Source organism: Arvicola amphibius, chromosome 12 (assembly GCF_903992535.2).
Source record: "Arvicola amphibius chromosome 12, mArvAmp1.2, whole genome shotgun sequence".
In the NCBI taxonomy this organism is placed as follows: Eukaryota; Metazoa; Chordata; class Mammalia; order Rodentia; family Cricetidae; genus Arvicola; species Arvicola amphibius.
In genome coordinates, this window is record NC_052058.2 from 164086268 (window position 1) to 164107842 (window position 21575).

The 21575-nt window shown below is 46.0% G+C and overlaps 1 protein-coding gene across 1 annotated transcript in view; it reads left to right on the forward strand.

Annotated features, from left to right (window-relative positions):
* Window positions 1-151: 151 nt before the first annotated feature.
* Rsf1 (remodeling and spacing factor 1) overlaps window positions 152-21575 on the forward strand; it is a 110251-nt gene continuing 88827 nt past the window's right edge. Inside the window, exon 1 of the mRNA XM_038313580.1 lies at window positions 152-490. Coding sequence (XP_038169508.1) covers window positions 307-490 — 184 coding nt within the window. The 5' untranslated portion in view covers window positions 152-306. The remainder of the gene's footprint in view (window positions 491-21575) is intronic.

Genomic DNA, 21575 nt, shown 5'->3' on the forward strand with positions numbered 1-21575 from the left:
GTGGGAGGGGAGGAGAAGTCGGCGAGGGCCGGGGATGGGAAGAGGGCGGAGAGCGGAGGCCCCGGAGCGCCTCTCTGGCCCCCCTAGCGCACGCGCTTCTCGACTGCTCCGGGGCGGCGTGGTATTGTGGGATCGCGGCGCCCGGGCCTGAGACACTCGCCGCCGCCGGGGCGTCCACTCGAGAGAGCGAGCGAGCGCCTCCTGTCGTCCGCACGGCGGCCCTGCCGGCCCTCGGCTCCCCCCGCACAACTCCTCCCGCCGCCGCCGCTCCCCCCCATCCCCTCCTCCTCCATCCTCCAGTTCAAAATGGCGACGGCGGCGGCGGCGGCGGCGATGGCTCCTCCGGGCTGCCCGGGTTCGTGCCCCAACTTCGCCGTCGTCTGCTCCTTCCTGGAACGCTACGGGCCGCTGCTGGACCTGCCCGAGCTGCCCTTCCCCGAGCTAGAGCGGGTGCTGCAGGCGCCGCCGCCGGACATCGGCCACGGAGAAGGTGAGCGATCGGCCCGAACGCCCGGCGGGAAGCGGCCCTGGCGCGCTCTGCCTCTTCGTAGACCTCCCGGGGCTCTGCGGTCGGCTCCCCCTTCTCCAAGCACCGGGCTCTGCTCCGCGGATCCCGGGGAAAGGGGGTTCCTGGGTGCTGGGGAGGCGGGGCGGAGGCCCCCCCTCTAGGGCCACCGTGCCCCGCGGGGACGGAGGTGGGGGCGTCGCGGGCCCGGTGTGGGCCGGAGCCCGGGAGGGAGCATTGTGCCGGGCGGACGCCCTGGGGCCGGGTCCCCCGCGCCGGTGTGGGCCCCCCAGTTCTGATCCCTTTAGGTGGCGGGGGAAGGGGAGAGCAGGTTCCGGCCAGCCTTGCGCTTTTCTCCTCCCCTCCTCCCACCGATCCTCCCCACCGTCTCCGGGGAGGCCGGGCCCATCTTCTCTCGGCGCCCCCTCGGCTCACTCCACCTGAGTGGGCGGGGGCCGGCGGACACTCCACTCTCTCTCTGTGTGGTGGGAACTCCCCCGAGAGAGTCGGTTCCCGTCTCTTCCCGTGCCCTGAAGGGCTGGTCTACCCCCCCCCCCCCAACTCCTTCCTGGCCTCAGGGAGATCGGCTTCTCCGCCCAGGGAAGGGGGCTTCCCCCAGTCCCTCATCGGGAGGGGAAATGAAGTCGGCTCAGCTTCTCCACTCTGGGGAGGCAAGGGTTAATTTCTCCTCCTCCATAGTTTTCCTCCTCGCCACCTCCCCCAAAATAATAGAAAAGCATCTCCCCACTTTTCTTTCTCCCTTCCCCCCTATCGCGGCAACAGGGCTTAGGGGAAGAAGAAGTCACTCTTCCATTTGCAGGGTGGGGTGGGGTGGTTAGTCTGTAGGCTGGAGGAGGGGCGCAGACGGTAGGGGAAACAGTTGAAGAAGGTGCTTGTTGCTCATGTTTCTCTCTCTGGTGCCGCTGGTCTATTATTGGTGTTCGCAAGTGGTGCTCCTTCCACATAAGGCCACCGCGCGGGTGCAGGGCGCATGCTCTGCCCGGCCCCATTGAAACTTCCTGCTGCTGGTTCTTTTGCTGGAGCATCTCGAGCGCTGTGCTTGCGGCTTCCAACCCTCACGCACCGAGCGCTCACACTCTTTCCCTGTTAATCCTGATCCCTGCTGCTCCTTTTCTAGCACTTTATTTCCCTCGGAGAAGGCTTATTTGTGTACTCCGAACATTGCCTTTGTCTAGGTACAGCCCTTGGCAGAAGAAACGTTTTCCACATAGGTTGGAACCCCTCTTTTCTTTTGATCTGCGTGTAGATGACCAGGGTGGGATGGGTATTGTACAAGACATGATAGCTATGACCTTTCTAAGAAAACGGAGTCGATTTTCTGTTCTCTATGGAAATGAAGTTCCCGATATGATGGATTTACATAGCTAGGGAAAGGCCCGAGTATGAAGTTCTTCAAAGTAACCTGAGGTGAAAATGCGTAATATACAACGTTGTCGAATATTAACCCTAAGGCGGTTCTTAAGCTGCTCTTCACCTGTCTCCTCTGAGAAACGTCTCACTGTTGCTTTATCTGCCTTGGAACTCTGCACACCATGCTGGCCTGGAACTCCTAAAAATCCTTCTGCCTCTGTCTCCTCCCATGTGCTAGGATTAAGGCGTTTGCCACCGTGCCTGATACATCTCTCTTTACCGGTTCGCATTTTTTACACTCTCTCTGGATAAAAAAAGGCTAATTTCTTAAAATTATGGAATTGGTGGACTTTACATTAAGACTTTCTGCAGAATTTCTTTAATCATTAAGCTTCTGGTGTATTAATTTCATTATTAAATTATATTTACATTCTTTTCGAAGGAAATAGTTACTGTGAAGTAGTATACCTTAAGTTTTAGGATACTTTGGAAATAATAGTAATTTATTTGTCTGAGAGAAAATGTGAGAATTGTAGGGAAACTGATGGTAAATTGTTTTTAGAATTTATTTGGACGAAGTTAAGAAGCAGGCATGGGTGCCAGTGCAGTTTCAATAGCAGGTAAGCCTGCATTCCCTTGAATTTTTACCAGTGTACTTATTTTGTATTAGTACTGGAAGAAAATAAATTCATTAGGGATGGTTTGATATATCTAGCGTTGAGCTTTGGGCCATCAGCTAAGCAAAAACGCGACAGAAGTTGGACTAAGGAATCATTTGTCTCAGCCACAGCATTGCCATTGATGTAGTTGCTAAGGATTGATAATAATAGATTCTGTCAAAATCTAAGAATAATTGTTAATTAATGTCACACTGTTCAAGACACATGGCAAATGAAAAGTCTCTCTGAAGGTGGAAGTTCTTCCTGTGCAGGAAAAAGATTTTCAGAATTTTGATGATGTCTCAGACAATTTACAATAGTTTAGCGGATAAGATTAACTCAGTCTTTTTGGGAAAGAGTTTGGTGAGAGCTGAAAGGCTGGGCTTTTGTGTTGAGCAATGTAATGTATGGATGGTGGTAGAGCAGTTGTTTGGGTAATATGGACCTCAGTTTCTTCAGTAGACAGAGGTAATGGCATAGGACCAAATGAGATGTTTCAGAAAACCCTTTCAGAAACCAGGCTCTTACAAATACTCCTGTATTACAAATCACACTAAAGATGTTTTTCAGATAAAAGATGCATAGTACATTTGTAACTAGCCTTAAGTTTTTGATAGGTTGGGAGTGCATAGGAGTGTCTGTGTTATAGTCAAGCAAGGTTTTGCTTTGTATAAGTTTTATTTAAAAAACAGTTCTAGTGCCATTTAAAAAGTTCTAATTGGGCTGGCCGGATAGCTCAGGGCTTAGTGCAAGTTGTCCTCTAACCTCTACATGTGGTTTGGCACACACATGCACACAGTAAATAAAACGTTCTAATTTATATGTTTTATATTTTCATAGTGTTGAGTGGCTCTTAGACTGTGTGTTTGTAAAGATTTATTTATTTATTATGTATAGTGTTCTGCCTGCATGTATGCTGCAGGCCAGAAGGGGGCACTAACTCCCATTACAGATGGTTGTGAGCCACCATGTGGTTGCTGGGAATTGAACACAGGACCTCTGGAAAAGCAGCCAGTGCTCCTAACCGCTGAGCCATCTTTCCAGGCCTTAGAGGATGGTTTTATGTGTCTTTTCCAGTCCAGCACCCCCAACTGGGATATGGAAGGAAGATAGTTCAGTTCTTGAATGCAGCATTTATTGAAGTAGAGTTAGCAGCATGATGGTGTTCTTCTGTAGAAGCAAGTTTACCAATTTGTCTGTTTAAATGCTTTGTGACCTTTTTCCTAAAAAGTCATTTGCAAGCTTTAATTTGGTACTGTGGCTTCAGATTAGGATGCCTTGTTCCTTAGTCAAGAAATCTGCCATGGAACGGAAAACAGAGCCAGTGTCCATTCCAATTCCAAACCATGACAAGTTTGTTCTGTGCCCCATAGTAAGATTCCATAAGTTATTCTGGTTGCTTAAAGATAAAATAAAACCATGAGCCCCACTTAGGAGCACCGGACTGAGCTCCCAAGGTCCCGATGAGGAGCTAAAGGAGGGAGATCATAAGCAAGGAAGTCAGGACCATGAGGAGTGCGTTTACCCATTGAGACGGTGGGACAGATCTAACGGGAGACCACCAAGTCCAGTTGGAATGGAACTGATGGAACAGGGGACCAAACCGGGCTCTCTGAATGTGGCTGACGGTGGAGGAGGACTGAGAAACCAAGGACAACGGCAATGAATGTGAACTCTACAGCATGGACGGGCTCACTGTGAGCCTTAACCTTCACCGGGCGATGGATGGAGATAGAGACAGAGCCCCACATTGGAGCACCGGACTGAGCTCCCAAAGTTCTGATGAGGAGCGGATGGAGAGAGATCATGAGAAAGAAAGTCAGAACCATGAGGGATGCGTTCACCCACTGAGACGGCAGGACAGAACTAATGGGAGACCACCAAGTCCACTTGGAATGGGACTGATGGAACATGCGACCAAATCGGACTCTCTGAGGGTGGCTGATGGTGGAGGCTGACAGAGGAGCCAAGGACAATGGCGATGGGCTTGGTCTCTACGACATGGACGGGCTCTGTGTGAGCCTTGTCAGTTTGGTTGCTCACCTTCCTGGACCTGGGGGGAGTTGGGAGGACCTTGGACTCAACATAGTGTAGAGAACCCTGATGGCTGTTTGGCCTCAAGAGGGAGGGAGTGGGGGTGTGGGTGGAGGGGAGGGGAGGGAAGGGGGAGGAGGAGGGGAGGAGATGGCAATTTTTAATAAAAAATAAATAAACTGGAAAAAAAACCATGAAAAATTCCAATTTTGTTAGATTAATTTTTTTTTTTTAAAAAGGAATTGTGTGCATCTTGAGGGTTGTGCCTACCTGTTTCCACATGAATGTATGTGGGCCTGGAGTACTTGGAGGTCGGAAGAAGGCGTCAGGTCCCTTGGAACTAGAGTTATAGATGGTTGGGAGCTGCCATGTGAGTGCTGGAAATCAAACCTGGGTCCTCTGCAAGAGCAAGGAATACTCACCCACTGAGTCATTTCCCAAGCCCCAAGATTCCCTTTTCAAATGGTTCCCAAGGACCTAATAAGTGGAGCTGATGTTATTTTATTTTTTTGGTAGAGGGCTGCTTCAAGGAATTACAGAGACACCAAGGGTACCATGAATCTAAAATCTGCTCTAGAGACTATCATTACCCTTTGGGTCTAGAAAGAGGGAACGACTGTCACTTTATCTTACACGGAAGAGAAATTTAGACGCAGGGATAGATTTCAAGCATATACCCCTGACTATTGGTGAATTCATAGTTGAGACAGGATTTCTTTTGTTTGTGACTCTATGCAACCTATTATAGAGTGGAGCTTTGGGACAGTGTTTCAGTCTCTGCCTCCCATGGTTATAGATGTCACACCTGCCTTCTGTGGGCTCAGGTGATGGAACTCACTTTATGTACGGGCCATCTCCTGGTCCCGGAAAGGGGGTCTCGCTGTGGAGTGCTGGCTGGCCTGGAATTCATTTACCAACCGAAGGAGATCCACTGCCTTTTGAGTGCTGGGAGTAAAGGGGCGTGCTACCACCACCCCGATCTTATTTATTTATTTATTTATTTATTCATTTATTTATTTATTGGGAGGGTTACGCTGTGTAGCTTTGAAGCCTGTCCTGGAACTCACTATGTGGATCAGGCTGGCCTCATTCACAGAGATTTGGCTGCCTCTGTCTCCCAAATTCTGGGATTAAAGGTGTGTGAGAATTATTTGTAATAATTCTTTGTGCAGGTGTGGTTTGAGAAGTGACTTATAATGATACTGAATAATGTTACAATGTAGCATGTGTTTTTTGCATAATATTAAATTGAATTTTTTATTTTTGAGATGCTCTCATGTAGCTCAGGTTAATTTGAGACTTTCTGTGTTATCTCAGACTAGCTTGGAACTCCATAAATAGCTTAGGGTGGTATTGAACTTGTGATTCTACTGCCTCAGTCTCCCTAGTTCTGAGAATGTGGCCATGCTTTTTGCTTGTTATATTCTTTCCTTGCTGGGGCTCTGACCTGGGGCTTTCTACATGGTAGGCAAACGCTCTGCCGCCGAGCCACCCCCTAGCTGAAGCTCCATATATGGTCTAGGAATGCAGTCAGACACATTTGTTACTGCGTGTCATGTATGAAAGGATGTGTCTTGATCTGGAGAGATGGCTCAGAGGGTAAGAGCACAGTGGGCTGCTCCTCAAGAGCTTCCCAAGTTCAATTCCTGGCACCCACTTGGTGACTCACAGCCATCTATAATGAGATCTGGTGCCCTCTTCTGGTACGCAGGCATACATGCAGGCACAAAACTGCGTACATAATAAATCTTAAAAAAAATGGTATGTCTTTTATATTTAATTCTAACTTTGTATTTCTGGTGCTTAATCGAATTCTGCGATAGTCCTTTTTTGCATGCATTTAATAATGTGAGAAGATGACCATTGTAACCAGTAATGCCATCTGCTTTTTCAGGGGGAGAGGAAGGGTTTCGAGACAGGGTTTCTCTATGTAGCTTTGGCTGTCCTGAATTCACTCTGTAAACTAGGCTGGTCATGAACTCATAGAGATATGCCTGCCTGTCTCCCAAGTGTTGGGATTAAAGATGTGTACTGCCCAGCCACTATCTCTTAATTTAAGCAGGTATCAGGAAGTGGACCATGTGGGTTTATAATGGCAAGTCAATGGCTTTACTGAAGCCAAACCTGGGTTGGTTGAAAATTCCCAGTTTGGGCACTTCGAGTTTTGAAGAAATAAGACTGTTTCTTCCGGCGGTCTGCTCTGCTGCGCGGGTGTCTGTGTCTGACTGTGCAGTGTTATTTTATCTGCCCCGGATTGAGGTGGTCGGGTCGGCAGTCACAGGTGGTGAGGAGGCGCTAGCGTGGTCCTAGGGCGGGAGGCAGTGGACAGAAGAACGTTCTGCTAATGTGAGACTCTAATGCAAAGTGGCCTGCTTTTCCAGTCTTCTCGTTATTCAGCTGTTTACTGTGAAGTTTACTGTAATCTGTCTTTTGGGGCTGTCCTGGTGACCTAGCAGTTAAGAGCACGGACTGCTCTTCAAAAGACCCAGTTTCAAGTTCTAGCACCCTCACCATTGTAACTACAGTTCAGGGAATCTGACATCCTCTCTGCAGGTAGTAGGTATACACGCGATAGACAGATATACATATAGATGAAACACTCATACACATTAACAACAACAGGGTCCTAAGGGATCCTAGCTCATGGCAGGAGGACCTTAGTTTATACCCTGAACACCCAACATGAAAGCCAGGAGTGTGGTGCACACCTATAGCTCTAGTGCTGGTGGAGATAAAGGGGGGTGGGGTGATAGGTGTGTCCCTGGGATTTGTTGGATAGCCCCGGTGAGTTCCAGCTTCAGTGAGAAACCTTGTCAAAAAACACGGTGGGGAACTATAGAGGAACACACCTGACGTTCACCTCTGGCCAACACATACACACTGGCCACACCAATAACAAAGGTCTTATTTGTTTTTTTTTTTTGTTTTTGTTTTTTTGTTTTCTGAGACAGGGTTTCTCTGTAGCTTTGGAGCCTGTCCTGGAACTAGCTTTTGTTGACCAGGCTGGCCTTGAACTCACAGAGATCCACCTGCCTCTGCCTCCTGAGTGCTGGGATTACTGGGATTAAAGGCGCTACCTCCTCCCGGCTCAAGGTCTCATTTGTTACTCACTTCATTAGTTATGTGCATACTGACCGTCTGTCGTTAGTTATGCGCATACTGACCGTCTGTCATTAGTTATGCGCATACTGACCGTCTGTCATTAGTTATGCGCATACTGACCGTCTGTCATTAGTTATGTGCATACTGACCGTCTGTCATTAGTTATGCGCATACTGACCGTCTATTTCACAGTAGTTTTAGCAAACAGCGAAAGGATTTAAAAGAAAGCAAAAATGTTAGAAATGGGTTTATTTTAAAAGATTTTCTCATTTAATAAGAAGCTAAACTGAGTTTGTATGCTGTCCTCTAAAGCATTTTCCCTCTGGGATTTTATTGAGGGGAGTAGTCTTGGTCGTAGTCTATGCGCTGTAAACTAGAGTCATCCCTCACGAGATTGGTGAGGACCACGGCCCTTTGTATGGTGGGAAACAGAGTAACTGAGCTTAAAGAGCGTTTCCTCTGACCCATGTCTTCGAGGAGGCTGTTTATGTGTTGCTAGATTTGAGAATAGATTTTTACTCTCTGCTTTATGGATATGGGCTTTAACATATTGTTTTCTTCATCTCTGACTTTACTGTAATATAGATGCCATAAAAGAGGATGCCGGGATGCTTTCTGTTTTTCACTCAGGTCAGAACTTATATATTATCAAATACAGTTTGAGAAAATAGCTTCATGTAAGAAGTTATTTCTTGCCAGGAGGCAGAGGCAGGCAGATCTCTCGAGTTCAAGGCCAGTCTGATCTGCTTAGTGAGTTTTAGGCCAGACAAAGCTAAGTAGAGAGACCCTATCTACAAACAAACAAAAACTAGTTATTTCTTTCAGTAAGAAGTCCTTGATTGCTAACTATGTACGTACACAAACTCTTGGAATGTGTTATTAAGCCACACAACTAATGTACTTGCATTTAGTGAGCTCATAGTTTAATAGTGAAGATAAACAATGAAGCTGTAAGATTGTTACAGGAAGCTACAGGATAGCCAAGGCTACAGACATCTCAAAAAACCAAGAGCAAAAAAAGAAGATATATGACTCCAATTGAGTTATAGTAGCAACTCTACAGCTCTGTGTGTGCGTGTGTGCTTGTGCACACGCATGCGCGTGCACTGTGGGAAGTACTTTTGTGCGCTTATGGATTTTTTTCCCCCACCAGTGTTTCTGTGTAGCACTGGGGCCTGTACCGGAACTAGCTCTTGTAGACCAGGCTGGCCTTGTGTTACGGTAAAATTAAAAAGCTGCAGGTCCCCGAGTAGCTGCTGCAGGCAGCCGGTCCTGAGAGCAACCAGTCCCAGGCAGGGATAGCACAATTCCCCAAGTGGCTGTAGTGGGCCACTTGCAGTGGGTTGCAGAGGGGCAGGGAGCCTTGTGGTGTGTGAGAGACTTCGATGGGGCAGCGAGTCCCACGAGGAGAGACAGATGGGCACGCCACAAGACCATGCCGCAGGTCTCCGAAGGTGGCTGGTCCCAGGCAGGGAGTCACACCGCGGGCGAGACAGGCGGATAGGACTCTATGCAGAGTGAGGTTGGATATTTATTTTTATATTTAATGGGGTATGGAGGGGAAAGGGGAAAAGGGCAGAGAGAGAAAGGGGGAGAGGGAGAAAGAGAAACAGGTGGGGGGGGTAGAGGAGCCACAGCAGCAGCTACCTCTCTGGGAGAGAGACAGAAAAGGGAAGCTAAAGATTTAGCTTCAGACTGGAAGCTAAAGATCAGCTTGCCTACACTTCGAACTCACGGAGATCTGCTTGCCACTGCCTCCGGAGTGCTGGGACTAAAGGTGTGCGCCTCCACTGCCCGGCTTGTGTTTATGGATTTCAAGTCGCAGCCTAGCCTATTTTCTATTCATCTTAAATACTTTTTGTCTCAAAAATTTCTCAGAATTAAGTAATTTTTAAAATGCTCTCTTTATTTATTTATTTTTTTTTAATTTTATGTGTGTGAGTGTTTTGCCTGAATGTATGTATGTGTGTACCATATGCAAGCAGTGCCCGCAGAGAACGTCAGATCTCTTGTAGTTATTTATGGTTTTGGGCCACCATATGGCTGCTGGGAGTTCAACTTGGGTCCTCTGGAAGAGTAACTGCTGACCCATCTCTCCAGCCTCCAAAATAAATAAATTTAAATACTGATTTAAAAATGCCTTGTAAATTTGGTCTCTTCTCAAATAAGTTCTAAGGGTAATTTTTTCTTTTGCTTCTCTCTCTCTCTCTCTCTCTCTCACAGAGATCCACCTGCTTCTGCCTCCCGAGTGCTAGGATTAAAGGCGTGCATCATCACTGCCCGGTTTGTGGCTTGTGTTTATTTTCTAAAACCTTTAAAAAGTAATTTATTTCATGTGTGTCTCTGTGTGTGCAAATACAGCTACACTCATGGAGCTCAGGACAACATGTAGAAGTCAGTTCTTATGTCTTGTCTGTTCTGGGATTGAACTCAGGTTCTCAGGATTGGCAGCAGGCACCTTTACTTGCTGAGTCATCTTACTGACCCTCCAACTTTGAAAACAGCGCTTATTTGTGGGCCAGTGGATGGTCCCAGCTTTGCCTCTGCGCTTTATTTTTGTGATCTGCCTGGTCCTGTCCTGTTGATTAGGGCCACAATTTTCTGAAGAGGCAGAGGAGGGGGCAGACATGGCTAGAGAAGCGTGCTAGTCTTCCCATCACTGTGACAAAGATACCTGAGTAAGCAACTTGAAAGATAGAAAGATGATTTTGGCTCATGGTCTGTAAGGTTTCAGCCGTGGTCCTCTTGTGTCATTGTTCTGGGCTGGTTGGTGGTGAGGCCTTATGATGGAATAGGCTTGTGGTGAGCAAAGCTGTTCACTTCCTGGCAGCCAGGAAGAGGGAGGGAAAGGAAGAAAAGGGTGGGAGGGGGGAAATCTGTAGCACAAACCCAACAAGAAGTCCTCTCCAAAGACATGCCCCAAGTGACCCACTTCTTTCCATTGGGTCCCAGTTCCTGACTGCTCACTCAGCTGTGAATTCATTAATGAGTTTAGTTCATTAGCGACGTTAGTGCTCTCATGATCCAGTCACCTCTCACTGAGGGGTGGTACTTATATCCAAACCATAACACCAGGCATAGTAACACAATAAAAAAATATTCATTAGGGGGCTGGAGAGATGGCTCAGTGGTTAAGAGTACAGGTTGCTCTTCCAGAGGACCTGAGTTCAATTCCAGCAACCACATGGTAGCTCACAATCATCTGTAATAAGATCTGGTGCCCTCTTCTGGTGTGCGGGCATACATGGAGATAGAACACTGTATGCATAATAAAGAAATAAATCTTTAAAAAATATGCATTAGGAAAGCCTCTGTCCTGTTCAGGGGACCTTTTCCATATGAGAACACGGGATGGAAGTGCCCCAAGTAGAAGCAGCAGTAAATTGACGGCAGGAAAGGAGAGGATGAGGGCAGACCTTGACACGTGCCTCCAGCAGCAGGCTAGCTTTCAGCCTTTCTACTGCACAGAGTTGACTTGAATTGTAAAATTAAGTATGCGTGGTTCATATGCAGTGTTTAAGAAAACATTCAGAAGCCGAGATGTGGGTGGCATACACTCAGGAGGCAGAGGCAGGAAGATCAGGGATTCAAGGCCAGCTTTGGCTGCAGAGTGAGTTTGTATTCAGACTGAACTGTATGAGACCTTGCTTGAAAAAATTAGAAACAAAAACAAGCATTGAGAGTGAAGGTTGAATCTGTATTCATTGTAGATCCCAAGCCTTTTTTTGTTCTTGTTTATCTTTGCAATTTTCCCAAAAATAGAATTATAATTCTCTCACTTGCTTTTTTATATTTTTTGCATTTTATTTATTTTTATAATAATCATACATTTCTTTGTTAATCACCAAAGCTTAATAACAGTGGTTTTCTGAAGAGGCTCCCCAAAAGGGAACTTGAGCTGTACCTATACGTTTTTAATCACAAATTTTCCATTGCAGTAAATGTTACCATAACCTACTCTAACTACCAGTATCAGAAGCCAAGGGCCAAGGCCAGATGCCAGCCGGCCGCTTTGTTGTTTATTGTCAGTGCTTGTTGAGTCTGTTGCCCTTGTCCCCTTTGTGGGCAGCCATACTCTTCTGGAACCCAAGTCCCTGAAGTCGTGAAAAGTTCTTCCATGTGCTTATGCCTTTTCTTCCTCTCCCCTCTAGAGTTGACAGCCCTCTCCAGCCTGTTTCCTTGTCCGCTCACTGTACACGGAGCTGGTTAGGTCTGCTCTGGGAGCATCCAGCTCTCCTCTGTCTCCTAGGGATTATCCGGTTCCCTCTGTAGGTGATCAGAGTCCTCATTGTACTTTTTCTCCTAGTCTGGCTGGAGAGGCTCCTTGATGGGTGTGGGGGGCGGGGGGGTGTTTCTTGTTTATCATCTTAACCCTGTGACTGATGAGGAATAGTGCTTAATAAATGTATATGGTGTGAAAGCTTTCCAGTTTTTCTAGGGCCATATTCTACTCTAAAACTTCTTTTTAGATCTAACTCTAATATAAACTCTAAACTATACACTAAGCACTTGTATTCCTAGTATACAAGAATGGAATTCTTTCTATTGACAGGTGAGAGTAGTTGACTTGTTGGTTAGTGATACCACGTCCATTGAGCAGTTTTGTGTCTTACTTCATTAGGTATGATATTGTGATTAGTGCGTGTAATTGGAAATGAAAACATACTCTGCAGTGGTTTAGTGGACTCCGTCTGTGGCAGTATCTGGTCCATCATCTGTTTTTGTAAATAAAGTTTTATTACTGTACAGGCCTGTTTGTTCGTGTCGTCTATGACAGCTTTCAGATTGCTATGGCAGAACTGAGTGCTCGTCCCAGATGTAGAGCCTGAAAAACAAAGTATTTGCTGTCTGGACCCTTCCAGGAAAACAATTCCAGTATGAAGAAAGGGATGTATCAGAGAATTTATTTCTGTTGGATAATACATACTTAGAATCAATATAATACAAACTAAATGCCTAGGTTCTGTAAGTGAAAATATCAGAATCTCAGCATGTTTCCTCATTGCTAGTTTAATTTTATACTCAGTTATTGGTCTAAAGCTTTTCTGTTAACAAGGTAAGACCTCTTGCTTGGAGATAGCTGTGGCTACTTCTGTACTTCTGCATAGTTGTCGTAATGCAAGGCTGGATGGTAGCCAAGTGGCCCAGTACTGCCAGTAAGGGAGCAGATTTGTAGTCTTGCCATTAAACTGGCCTCCAGATCTCATTCAAGACTGGAGATCTGATCTGGAAGCTTTCCATGTCTCGGGGAGGTTTATGTTGTTAACTATTGCTGTTCTCTTAGGTGAGAAAGGATATTGAGAGTAAACCCTAAAACTACTGTGTAGAAGAAAGTTGTGTAGAATGGGCTTTATTTGATTGTTGTCAATGTGAGGCTTCCGCTGTGTAGAATACTAGACACGGAGTAGTAAAGGCTACTTAGGGCCACTTGAGAAACTGTTATTGATTCTGTTGTAATGCCAAGCTGAAGCTTGTTTAACTAGTTAGTGCATGGTGGTGCCAGCCTGAAATCTCAGCACTTGGGAGGCAGAGACAGAGGATTGCCAGAAATCCCGGCATGTTCTACTTAGCGTGTTCCAGGCCACACCCCATCTTGAAAAAAACGAAAACAAAAACAGTTCTTTTAACATCTCTTAAAGAGAACAAAACTCAAACAGCTTTTGTTTGCTTGGTTGCTTTTCATTTTAATTAATTTTTATTTATGTGTGGTGGTGTTGCCTGTATGTATGTCTGTGCGAGGGTGTCAGATCCCCTGGACCTGGACTTACAGACAGTTGTGAGCTGCCATGTGGGTGCTGGGAATTGAACCCAGGTCCTCTGGAAGACCAGCCAATGCTCTTAACTGCTGAGCCATCTCCCCAGTCCCTGTTTGCTTACTTTTTAAAGACAGTCTCACTGTACAGATGTGACTGGCCTAGAATTTGTTATGTAGATCAGGCTAGCCTTAAATTCAGCTGACTCTGCCTTCTGAGTGCTGGGATTAAAGGGCCTCAGTTTTCAAACATTTTAACAATGTTAATTTGATAGTTTCATGCTGAGGAATGACTAGGGAAACATAAAAAAGCTTTCTTTGTGTGTGTGTGTGTAACATTTATTATGTATAGAATTTTCTGTCTGTATGCATGCCTGCTCACCAGAAGAGGGCATCAGATCTTGTAGATGATTGTGAGCTGCCATATGGTTGCTGGGGAATTCAGGAACTTTGGAAGAACAGCCTCTTCCAAAACCTCTGAGCCATCTCTCCAGCCCAAAAGGCCTTACTTTCTATAACTAAATGATTATGTTTCTGGGAGTGCAGAAAACTTCGTATGTATAGTAAAAGCACTATGGTTCACCACATGCAATAGTCTTGAATTTGAGCCCAAGTCCAGGCTGTGTTTCTTGGGTTTTGTGGCCTGAGGCATCTGCTGGGGAAGTAGCATGGGACGAGGATTGCCAGAAACATCTCAGATTCATGACACTGCTTCATTTTTGAACTAAGTTTTGGTCGTTGGGTGTTCAGAAGTATTTCACTGCTATCAAAATGTTCTCTGCCTCCACATTCAGTCCTATGACCCCATGTGGGTTCTGAGTTACAGTTTAAAAGCTGGGGTTTGTTGAGGGAAGGCATACTAGTGGCTTACTAATATATGGGGTGGAGCGCTTGCTCATCAGTGTGTTCTACAGCAAGAGTGGAGAGACTTGGCTGTGAAGCCTTGGCCTTTGCTAAGTTGAGTTATCTCGGAGAATTAGGTTGGATACTTCATTCCTTCTGTGCTGGATAACCTCACAGTTGGCTTTACAAATGCAACTGTAACTTCCTCCGTGCTTGGACGTTAAGTCTCCCAGGAAAGAAATGGCAGGCTGGGCTTTTCCAGCTGTGACTTTCCTTGCAGTTTGGAATATAGCAAGACTGTAACACATTGGAAAACTGGAGAAATGGCTCAGCAGTTAAGAGCACTGGCTGATCTTCCTGAGGTCCTGAGTTCAAATCCCAGCAACCATCCATATGGCTCACAGCCATTGATAATGAGATCTTGTCCCCCTGGTGCCCTCTTCTGGCCTGAAGGCATACATGCAGGCAGAAAACTACATAATAAATAAACAAATCTTTGTTGTTGTTGTTGTTGTTTTGGTTTTTGAGACTGGGTTTCTCTGTGTAGCCCTGGATGTCCTGGAAGTAGCTCTGTAGACCAGGCTGGCCTTGAACTCACAGAGATCTGCCTGCCTCTGCCTCCCAAGTGCTGGGATTAAAGGCGTGTGCCATCACTGCCCGGCAATGTCTTTTTTAGAAAAAGAAAAAACTGTGACTAATCAACTAATAAAGGCTGTTCGCTTATTGTGGAGCTGGAGATGGAAGTCAGGACCTGGTGCCTGTGAGGTGAACTTCCCCAGTAAGTCACATCCCCACCAGTGTGGGTTCTTTTTTATTTCTATTACAGACTGCTGAGCACTGTAAAGGAGTTAGATATAGTGGCCCTAACTTTGGGATCTGGAATCTTTCCTAATGCAAGCCAAATTTTTATCTTACAAATGTTGGTTGTGGCTGGGTGGTGGCGCACGCCTTTAATCCCAGCACACAGGAGACAGAGGCAGGCAGACCTCTGTAAGTTTGAGGCCAGCCTGGTTTACAGAGTAATTTCCAGGATAGGCTCCAAAGCTACAGAGAAACCCTGTCTCCAAAAACGAAATAAACAAACCCAAATGTTGATTTTGATCAGCTGTTTATCTTTTCTGGTTTTTTAATCTACTCATAGTGTGGTTGGATTTGCCATGATAAGTGTACCTTACCGTGTCCCCATTTTCTCATATTTTGGATCTTTTCATCCATCCTTGTTGTCTTCCCCATTCTTATGTATTCACCTATCATGTGGAGATGCCCAGGGCCTCTGCCGTGCACATGGATGTGACGTCACTGCCACCTCCCCTCTTCTTTTCATTCTGACACTGTGTGCGTTTCTGCTTGTGTGGGTGGATAGAGCACATGGAATAACTTGTGGGACTGGGTTCTTGGCTTCCACTTTTTTTTATTTATTTATTATGTATACAATACTCTGTCTGTGTGTATGTCTGCAGGCCAGAAGAGGGCACCAGACCTCATTACAGATGGTTGTGAGCCACCATGTGGTCGCTGGGAATTGAACTCAGGACCTTTGGAAGAGCAGGCAATGCTCTTAACCACTGAGCCATCTCTCCAGCCCCTTGGCTTCCACTTTTTGGGATCAGGGGATCAAACTGGGGTTATCAGGTGTTGTAGATAATATTTTAAGGTATGTTACCTTTGTTTATGCTCTGGAACCTTTGTTTAATGATGCAAAGATGTATTTGATTTAATAAAATTCTGCGGTCAGGAGGTTGAGTCAGCAACTAGCTGACTGGAAGTTGTAGGGAGGAGCCAAGGGAGAAGGGTTTTTAAGGAGGGGCAAGGAATCGCAGGAGACACTTCTTGGGAGACAGGAGGAGGCGAGCTTGGTGAGCTGCTTGCAATTCAGCCTCCCCAGGGAGCAGAATTCTACCTCAGCCTTTGAATCTTGAGTTCTCTAGAGGGACAGAGGCTCAGATAAACTCCAGTTGTAGCTTTGAAAGAGGCAGTGCCCGAGGAAAGAGAATCTCCTCGGGCTGTGGCCTTTGTGGCTGCAGAGCTGCAGTCGCTGACTGGGATAGCGGTAGCTTAAAGGGCAGAAACAGTTAAAGAGAAGAGCCATCGGCCTGTATGCAGTCACCCTTTCCTTTTGTAGATCTGTGTACTGTGCATGCAGTGCCTGTGGAGACAGAAGAGGGGGTTGGATCTGCCAGGCTGTGCGCTGCCATGTGGACATGGATGTGGGGAATTGAACCCAGATTCTCTGGAAGAATAGCCAGTGCTCTTAATCAGTGAACCATCTCTTTGACCTCTATTTTTTTTAAGTGTGTGTGTGTGTTGGTGTGATGTGGTGCACATTGTGGCCCGAGGAGGGCATTGAGTGGCTTCTTCTTTTTGTTTCCACTTTTATTTATTTTTTGAGATAAACTTACACTGCCATTAGTTGGCTTCCTAGGACTCCTAGGATCCATTTGTCCCTGCATGTTCATTGTGGGGGTTACGGGCACATGCAACCATGGCTAGTTTTGTAGGTAAATCTGTCATTTGGTGGTGCATGAGTATCCTGTAAGCTAGGAAATTATAAGCATAAAGAGTAATGTGCCAGGTGTTGGTGATACGCGCCTTTAATCCCAGCACTTGGGAGAGGCAGGCTGATCTCTGTGAGTTCAAGTCCAGCCTAGTCTACAAGAGCTAGTTCCAGGATAGGTTCCAAAGCTACAGAGAAACCCTGTTTCGAACCCCTGCCCCCCCAAAAGAATAATGTTAGACCCGTGAAAGCATTGTGTTATACTCTGACACCAAGAACAGAGATCCAAATTATGTCTAATATTATAAGCTACCTTATCACATTAATCAGAAAAATCTAGAGAATAGCTTGAAAAGAAGCCCAGATGATTAGTAGTTGTGGTTTGAAAGAAAATGGCCCCAAAAGGAGTGGTACTATTAGGAAGCTCTTGTTGGAGGAACTGTGTCACTGTGGATGGAGGTGGGCCTAGAGGTCTCATATATGCTCAAGCCACACCCAGTAACTCAGACCACTTCCTGTTGCCTGTGAGTCAAGATATAAGAACTCTCAGCTTCCTCTCCAGCACCATGTTTGCCGCTATGTCCCACCATGATGGTAGTGGACTGAAAATCTGAACTGCAAGACACAATTAAATGCTTTCCTTTATAAACTGGGCGGTGGTGGCGCACACCCTTAATCCCAGCACTGGGGAGGCAGAGGCAGGTGGATCTCTGTGAATTTGAGGCCAGCCTGGTCTACAAGAGCTAGTTCCAGGATATCTAGGGCTGTTACACAGACAAGAAACCCTGTCTCAGGAACAAAGAAATGTTTTTCTTTATAAGATATAAGAATTGCCATCGTCATGGTGTCTCTTCACAGCAAAAGAAACTCGGAAACAGGAGTTCCAACATCTTGTAGAATGGAAACCCATATTTGACTTTAATAAGAATATAAATGTTGCCAGGTGGTGGTGGCACACACCTTTATTCCCAACACTCGGGAGGCAGAGACAGGTGGGTGTTGGTGTACAAAAGAGTTCCACCTGGGGCTGGAGAGATGGCTCAGCAGTTAAGAGCACTGCCTACTCTTCCAAAGGTCCTGAGTTCAATTCCCAGCAACCACATGATGGCTCACAACCATCTGTAATGAGGTCTGGTGCCCTCTTCTGGCCTGCAGGTGTACATGCAGACAGAATACTGTACACATAAATAAATCTTTTTTTTTTTTTTTTTAAAGTTCCACCATAGCCCAGAATTGAGTCTAACAAAGGTTTATTTATCTGGGTATAAACTCACAGAAAGAGTAGCGATCTGTAGTCCTCTGCATGCGCTGGAACTCGAACTCAAACTGAATCTCCAGCAGCCAGGAGACCTGTGCATGCTTTTGTCTGCATTTACAGTACATGAGACCATGCCCAAAGTGCCGGTATCTTTTTTTTTAAAGATTTATTTATTTATTACATATACAGTGTTCTGCTTGCATGTATACTTGCAGGCCAGAAGAGGCCACCAGATCTCATTACAGATGGTTGTGAGCCACCATGTGGTTGCTGGGAATTGAACTCAGGACCTCTGGAAGAGCAGTCAGTGCTCTTAACCTCTGAGCCATCTCTCCAGCCCAAGTGACAGTATCTTAAAGGCTATTGGCTGAAGGAGTTCCCACGGCAGGTGGCTTTGTGTGGGTGCAAGACCAACTTGTTCTACAGAGTTCCAGGACAGCTGCAAAGCTACAGAGAAACCCTGTCTCGGAAAAAATAAAATGAAAAAGAATATAAATGTTATATCCTATACAAATAGGAAGTGACTTAAATCCCAAAGAAAACTTAAATGCAGTTCCTTCTTCAGGTGCATGAGTGAGTCTGCTATGGTCCCAAGGTCTAGTCATAAACACAGAGCCAAGTAGAGTAGAGTAACTTCTCCCTTGGTGCATAGGGGGTCTTAACTTGGCCCCAGGTATGCAGACTTGACTTCTGGTGATATGGTTGATATCTCCTTTTACCCGGTAGCTAGAGGTTTACTCTCTTTCTGGTGACTTCCAGATCTTTTCTTTCTGCCGTTGTCCACGATGGCCTAGGGAGGAGTCCTTCATGTTTCAGTGGATCCATCTTCCCCATTCCAGTTTTCTTCTGGAGAAGTGAACATTGGGTAGGCCAATGCATCAGCTTCTTCTGCCGTAAAACCAGGGAGCTCAGAGTGTGTGTGAGTCGAGTCTGTTGCTGGTAGTGATCCTATAACATAAGCAGAGTCTGAAGCGATATTGAAGGGTTCATGAACTAACTGTAATAAATGGATCAAAACAGACGGCTGCACCTGTTGAGCTGAAGAAAGAGAGAGTGTTAATAGAGTGATGACTCTCTGGACCACAAATCCCTCCTGTACCGTTAGACGAGCTGTCAGTAAAATAAATATGTACTCAGAAAATGGGAGAAGGTTGGACAACTTTGGTAATCACAAATTCAGTTTATATGAGGACATCCCATAGTTTACCAGCTGGATAATGATTTCCTCTCCTTCCATACTACAAATGAAATTTGAAAATCCATAGAGTTCTGTAACACTTTTAAAAACTGATTGCTAGTTAAGGGTAAGTAGTACAGCAAGGCTCAAACCCATATAATTGTTGACATATAATTGTCCTCCCCTGACTTACTAATTGAGCAAGGAGGGTAAGGCAAGCAGTTAGTAGTTGATGGCCCTTGTGCTGAAGTCCCTGTGGGAGGCAGTTATGGCAGGGAGAGATCCACATGACACACAAAGGCCTGCTAGTCTGGATTCAGATAGCTGTAGTTCCTCTCTGGTCTCCTGACTGTCCAATGCCATCTCTCCTCCTAGAGTTTTAAGTAGATTGCTTAGTGCATAATTAGGTAAACATTTTGATTTTGCTGAAATTGCACTGGAAATACCAAGCCCAGCTCATTAGTCCAGGGAGGAATTGGGAAATGAAATCTGTTTCTCTATGGAGCCCTAGCTTGCCTAGGTTGCGTGTAAAGTTTGCTTTTTTGTAGGCTCTCCTCTAAGTCCTCATCAAAAAGTGGAGAGAATTCAAGATCAGATTGATTATCAAATTCCTCACCCCATGCTTCAGGGTCATTTTCAGGCAATGAAGGAAACTGTCCAAAGGAGGCCCCAAGTCAGGGGGAGGAAACGTCATCAGCATAGTTATGGAGAAAAATCTTCTTTGACTCTTTTACTGCCTTTTTCTTTTCTTTTCTTCTTTTCTTTTCCTCTCTTCTCCCCTCTCTCTGTCTCTGTCTCTGTCTCTCTCCCACCCCCTCTCTCTTTCTCTCTGTTTCTACAGGGTTTCTCTGTAGCTTTGGAGCCTGTCCTGGAATATGCTCTGTAGGCCAGGCTGGCCTTGAACTCACAGAGATCTGCCTCCCTCTGCCTCTGGGATGAAAGGCGAGCACCTACCACTGCCGCCAATGCCGCTGTCCGCCCTGCCCGTCCTTTCCTCTTTAAAGGACATTGCAGCTACAGCTTCCTTTAAAGCCCTCCATACTGTTCCTGTTCTGAGTCCTTTCTTCATTCCTAAAGACGACACTGAGATTGTTGGAGTGGTTCCCGCATGCACGCTGACACTGTTGCGTGGTTCCCGTGTGCTCACACTGAGTACATACTTGCATGTCCTCAGACCCTGCTTTAATGCTGCACTGCACCCCCTCTCCTGCAGTGCTCTTTGCTGGCCTCGACGTTACTGTTTAGATAAAACCACTTTGGTCCGCGCTGTCTCAGCTACTGGTTTCTCTACAGTGTGACAACAGTGTGACTCCCTGTGTGTTCTGTTACCCCAGCAGCTGTGCTCCTGGGTGAAGTTGTTAGGCTGGAAGAAGACGTGGTATGCCCAGCTGCTCTTCAGAGAATTTTATGATTCGTACACTGCCAGTTACATGAGCGTTCTCCTTTATCCATGTAACCAGTGTTTTTCAAACTTTAAAGCTTTTGCTAATGTGGTTGGTATGTATTTTCACATGGTGTCAATTTGAGGAGGCATGTTTCTTCCTGTTTTCAAACATGGTCTTTTGTGAATTGCTTTTTCTTTTTGTTCTCCTTTTTTAATCCCAGCACCCTGGAGTTAGAGGAAAAAATGGAAACAAACCTGCTACTCTGAGAGAACAGCGAGCACACTCTTAACCACCGTGCTCTCTCCGCCTCTCGTATCGTTTTGTTTTGAGACAGGGTCTCACTATGTGAATGGCTGGCCTGGAGCTTGCTATAATAGAGTTACCTCAAACTCATAAAGAACTCCTTGTCTCTACCTCCACAGTGCTGGGATTAAAGTCCTGTGCAGGCATGCCTGGTTTGTTTTGGAGTGAGGTACACTTCTCTCTGTAGCTCAGACTGAAGAGACACCACGACAGGCGACTCTTATAAGGGAAAGTGTTAACTGGGGTTTTCTTGCTTATAGTTTCAGAGGCTTTGTGCATTATCATCATGGCGGAGAGCATGGTGGCAAATGGCTGTGTGATGCTTGAGAAGTAGCTCAGAGCTACATCCTGATGTACAGGTGGAGAGAGAGAGAGAGACTGGGCCTGGCATGGGCTTTTGAAACCCCCAAGCCCACTTCTAGTGATATACTTCCTCCAACGAGGCCACACCCCTAGTCCCTGCAATCCTTTCAAATAATGTCACACTGTCTGATGACTAAACCTGTGGGGGAGAGGGCATTTTATTCAAAGCACCACACCTGGGTTCTATTCCCAACACCACAAAAACGGGGCATGGTGGTGATGCTACCCCTGAACTTGTTCTGTAGACCAAGCTGGCCTTGAACTACAGGTGTTTGCCACCACTGCCTGAAGTTACTTAAATTCTTTATCCTTGTTTGATTATGTCTTTC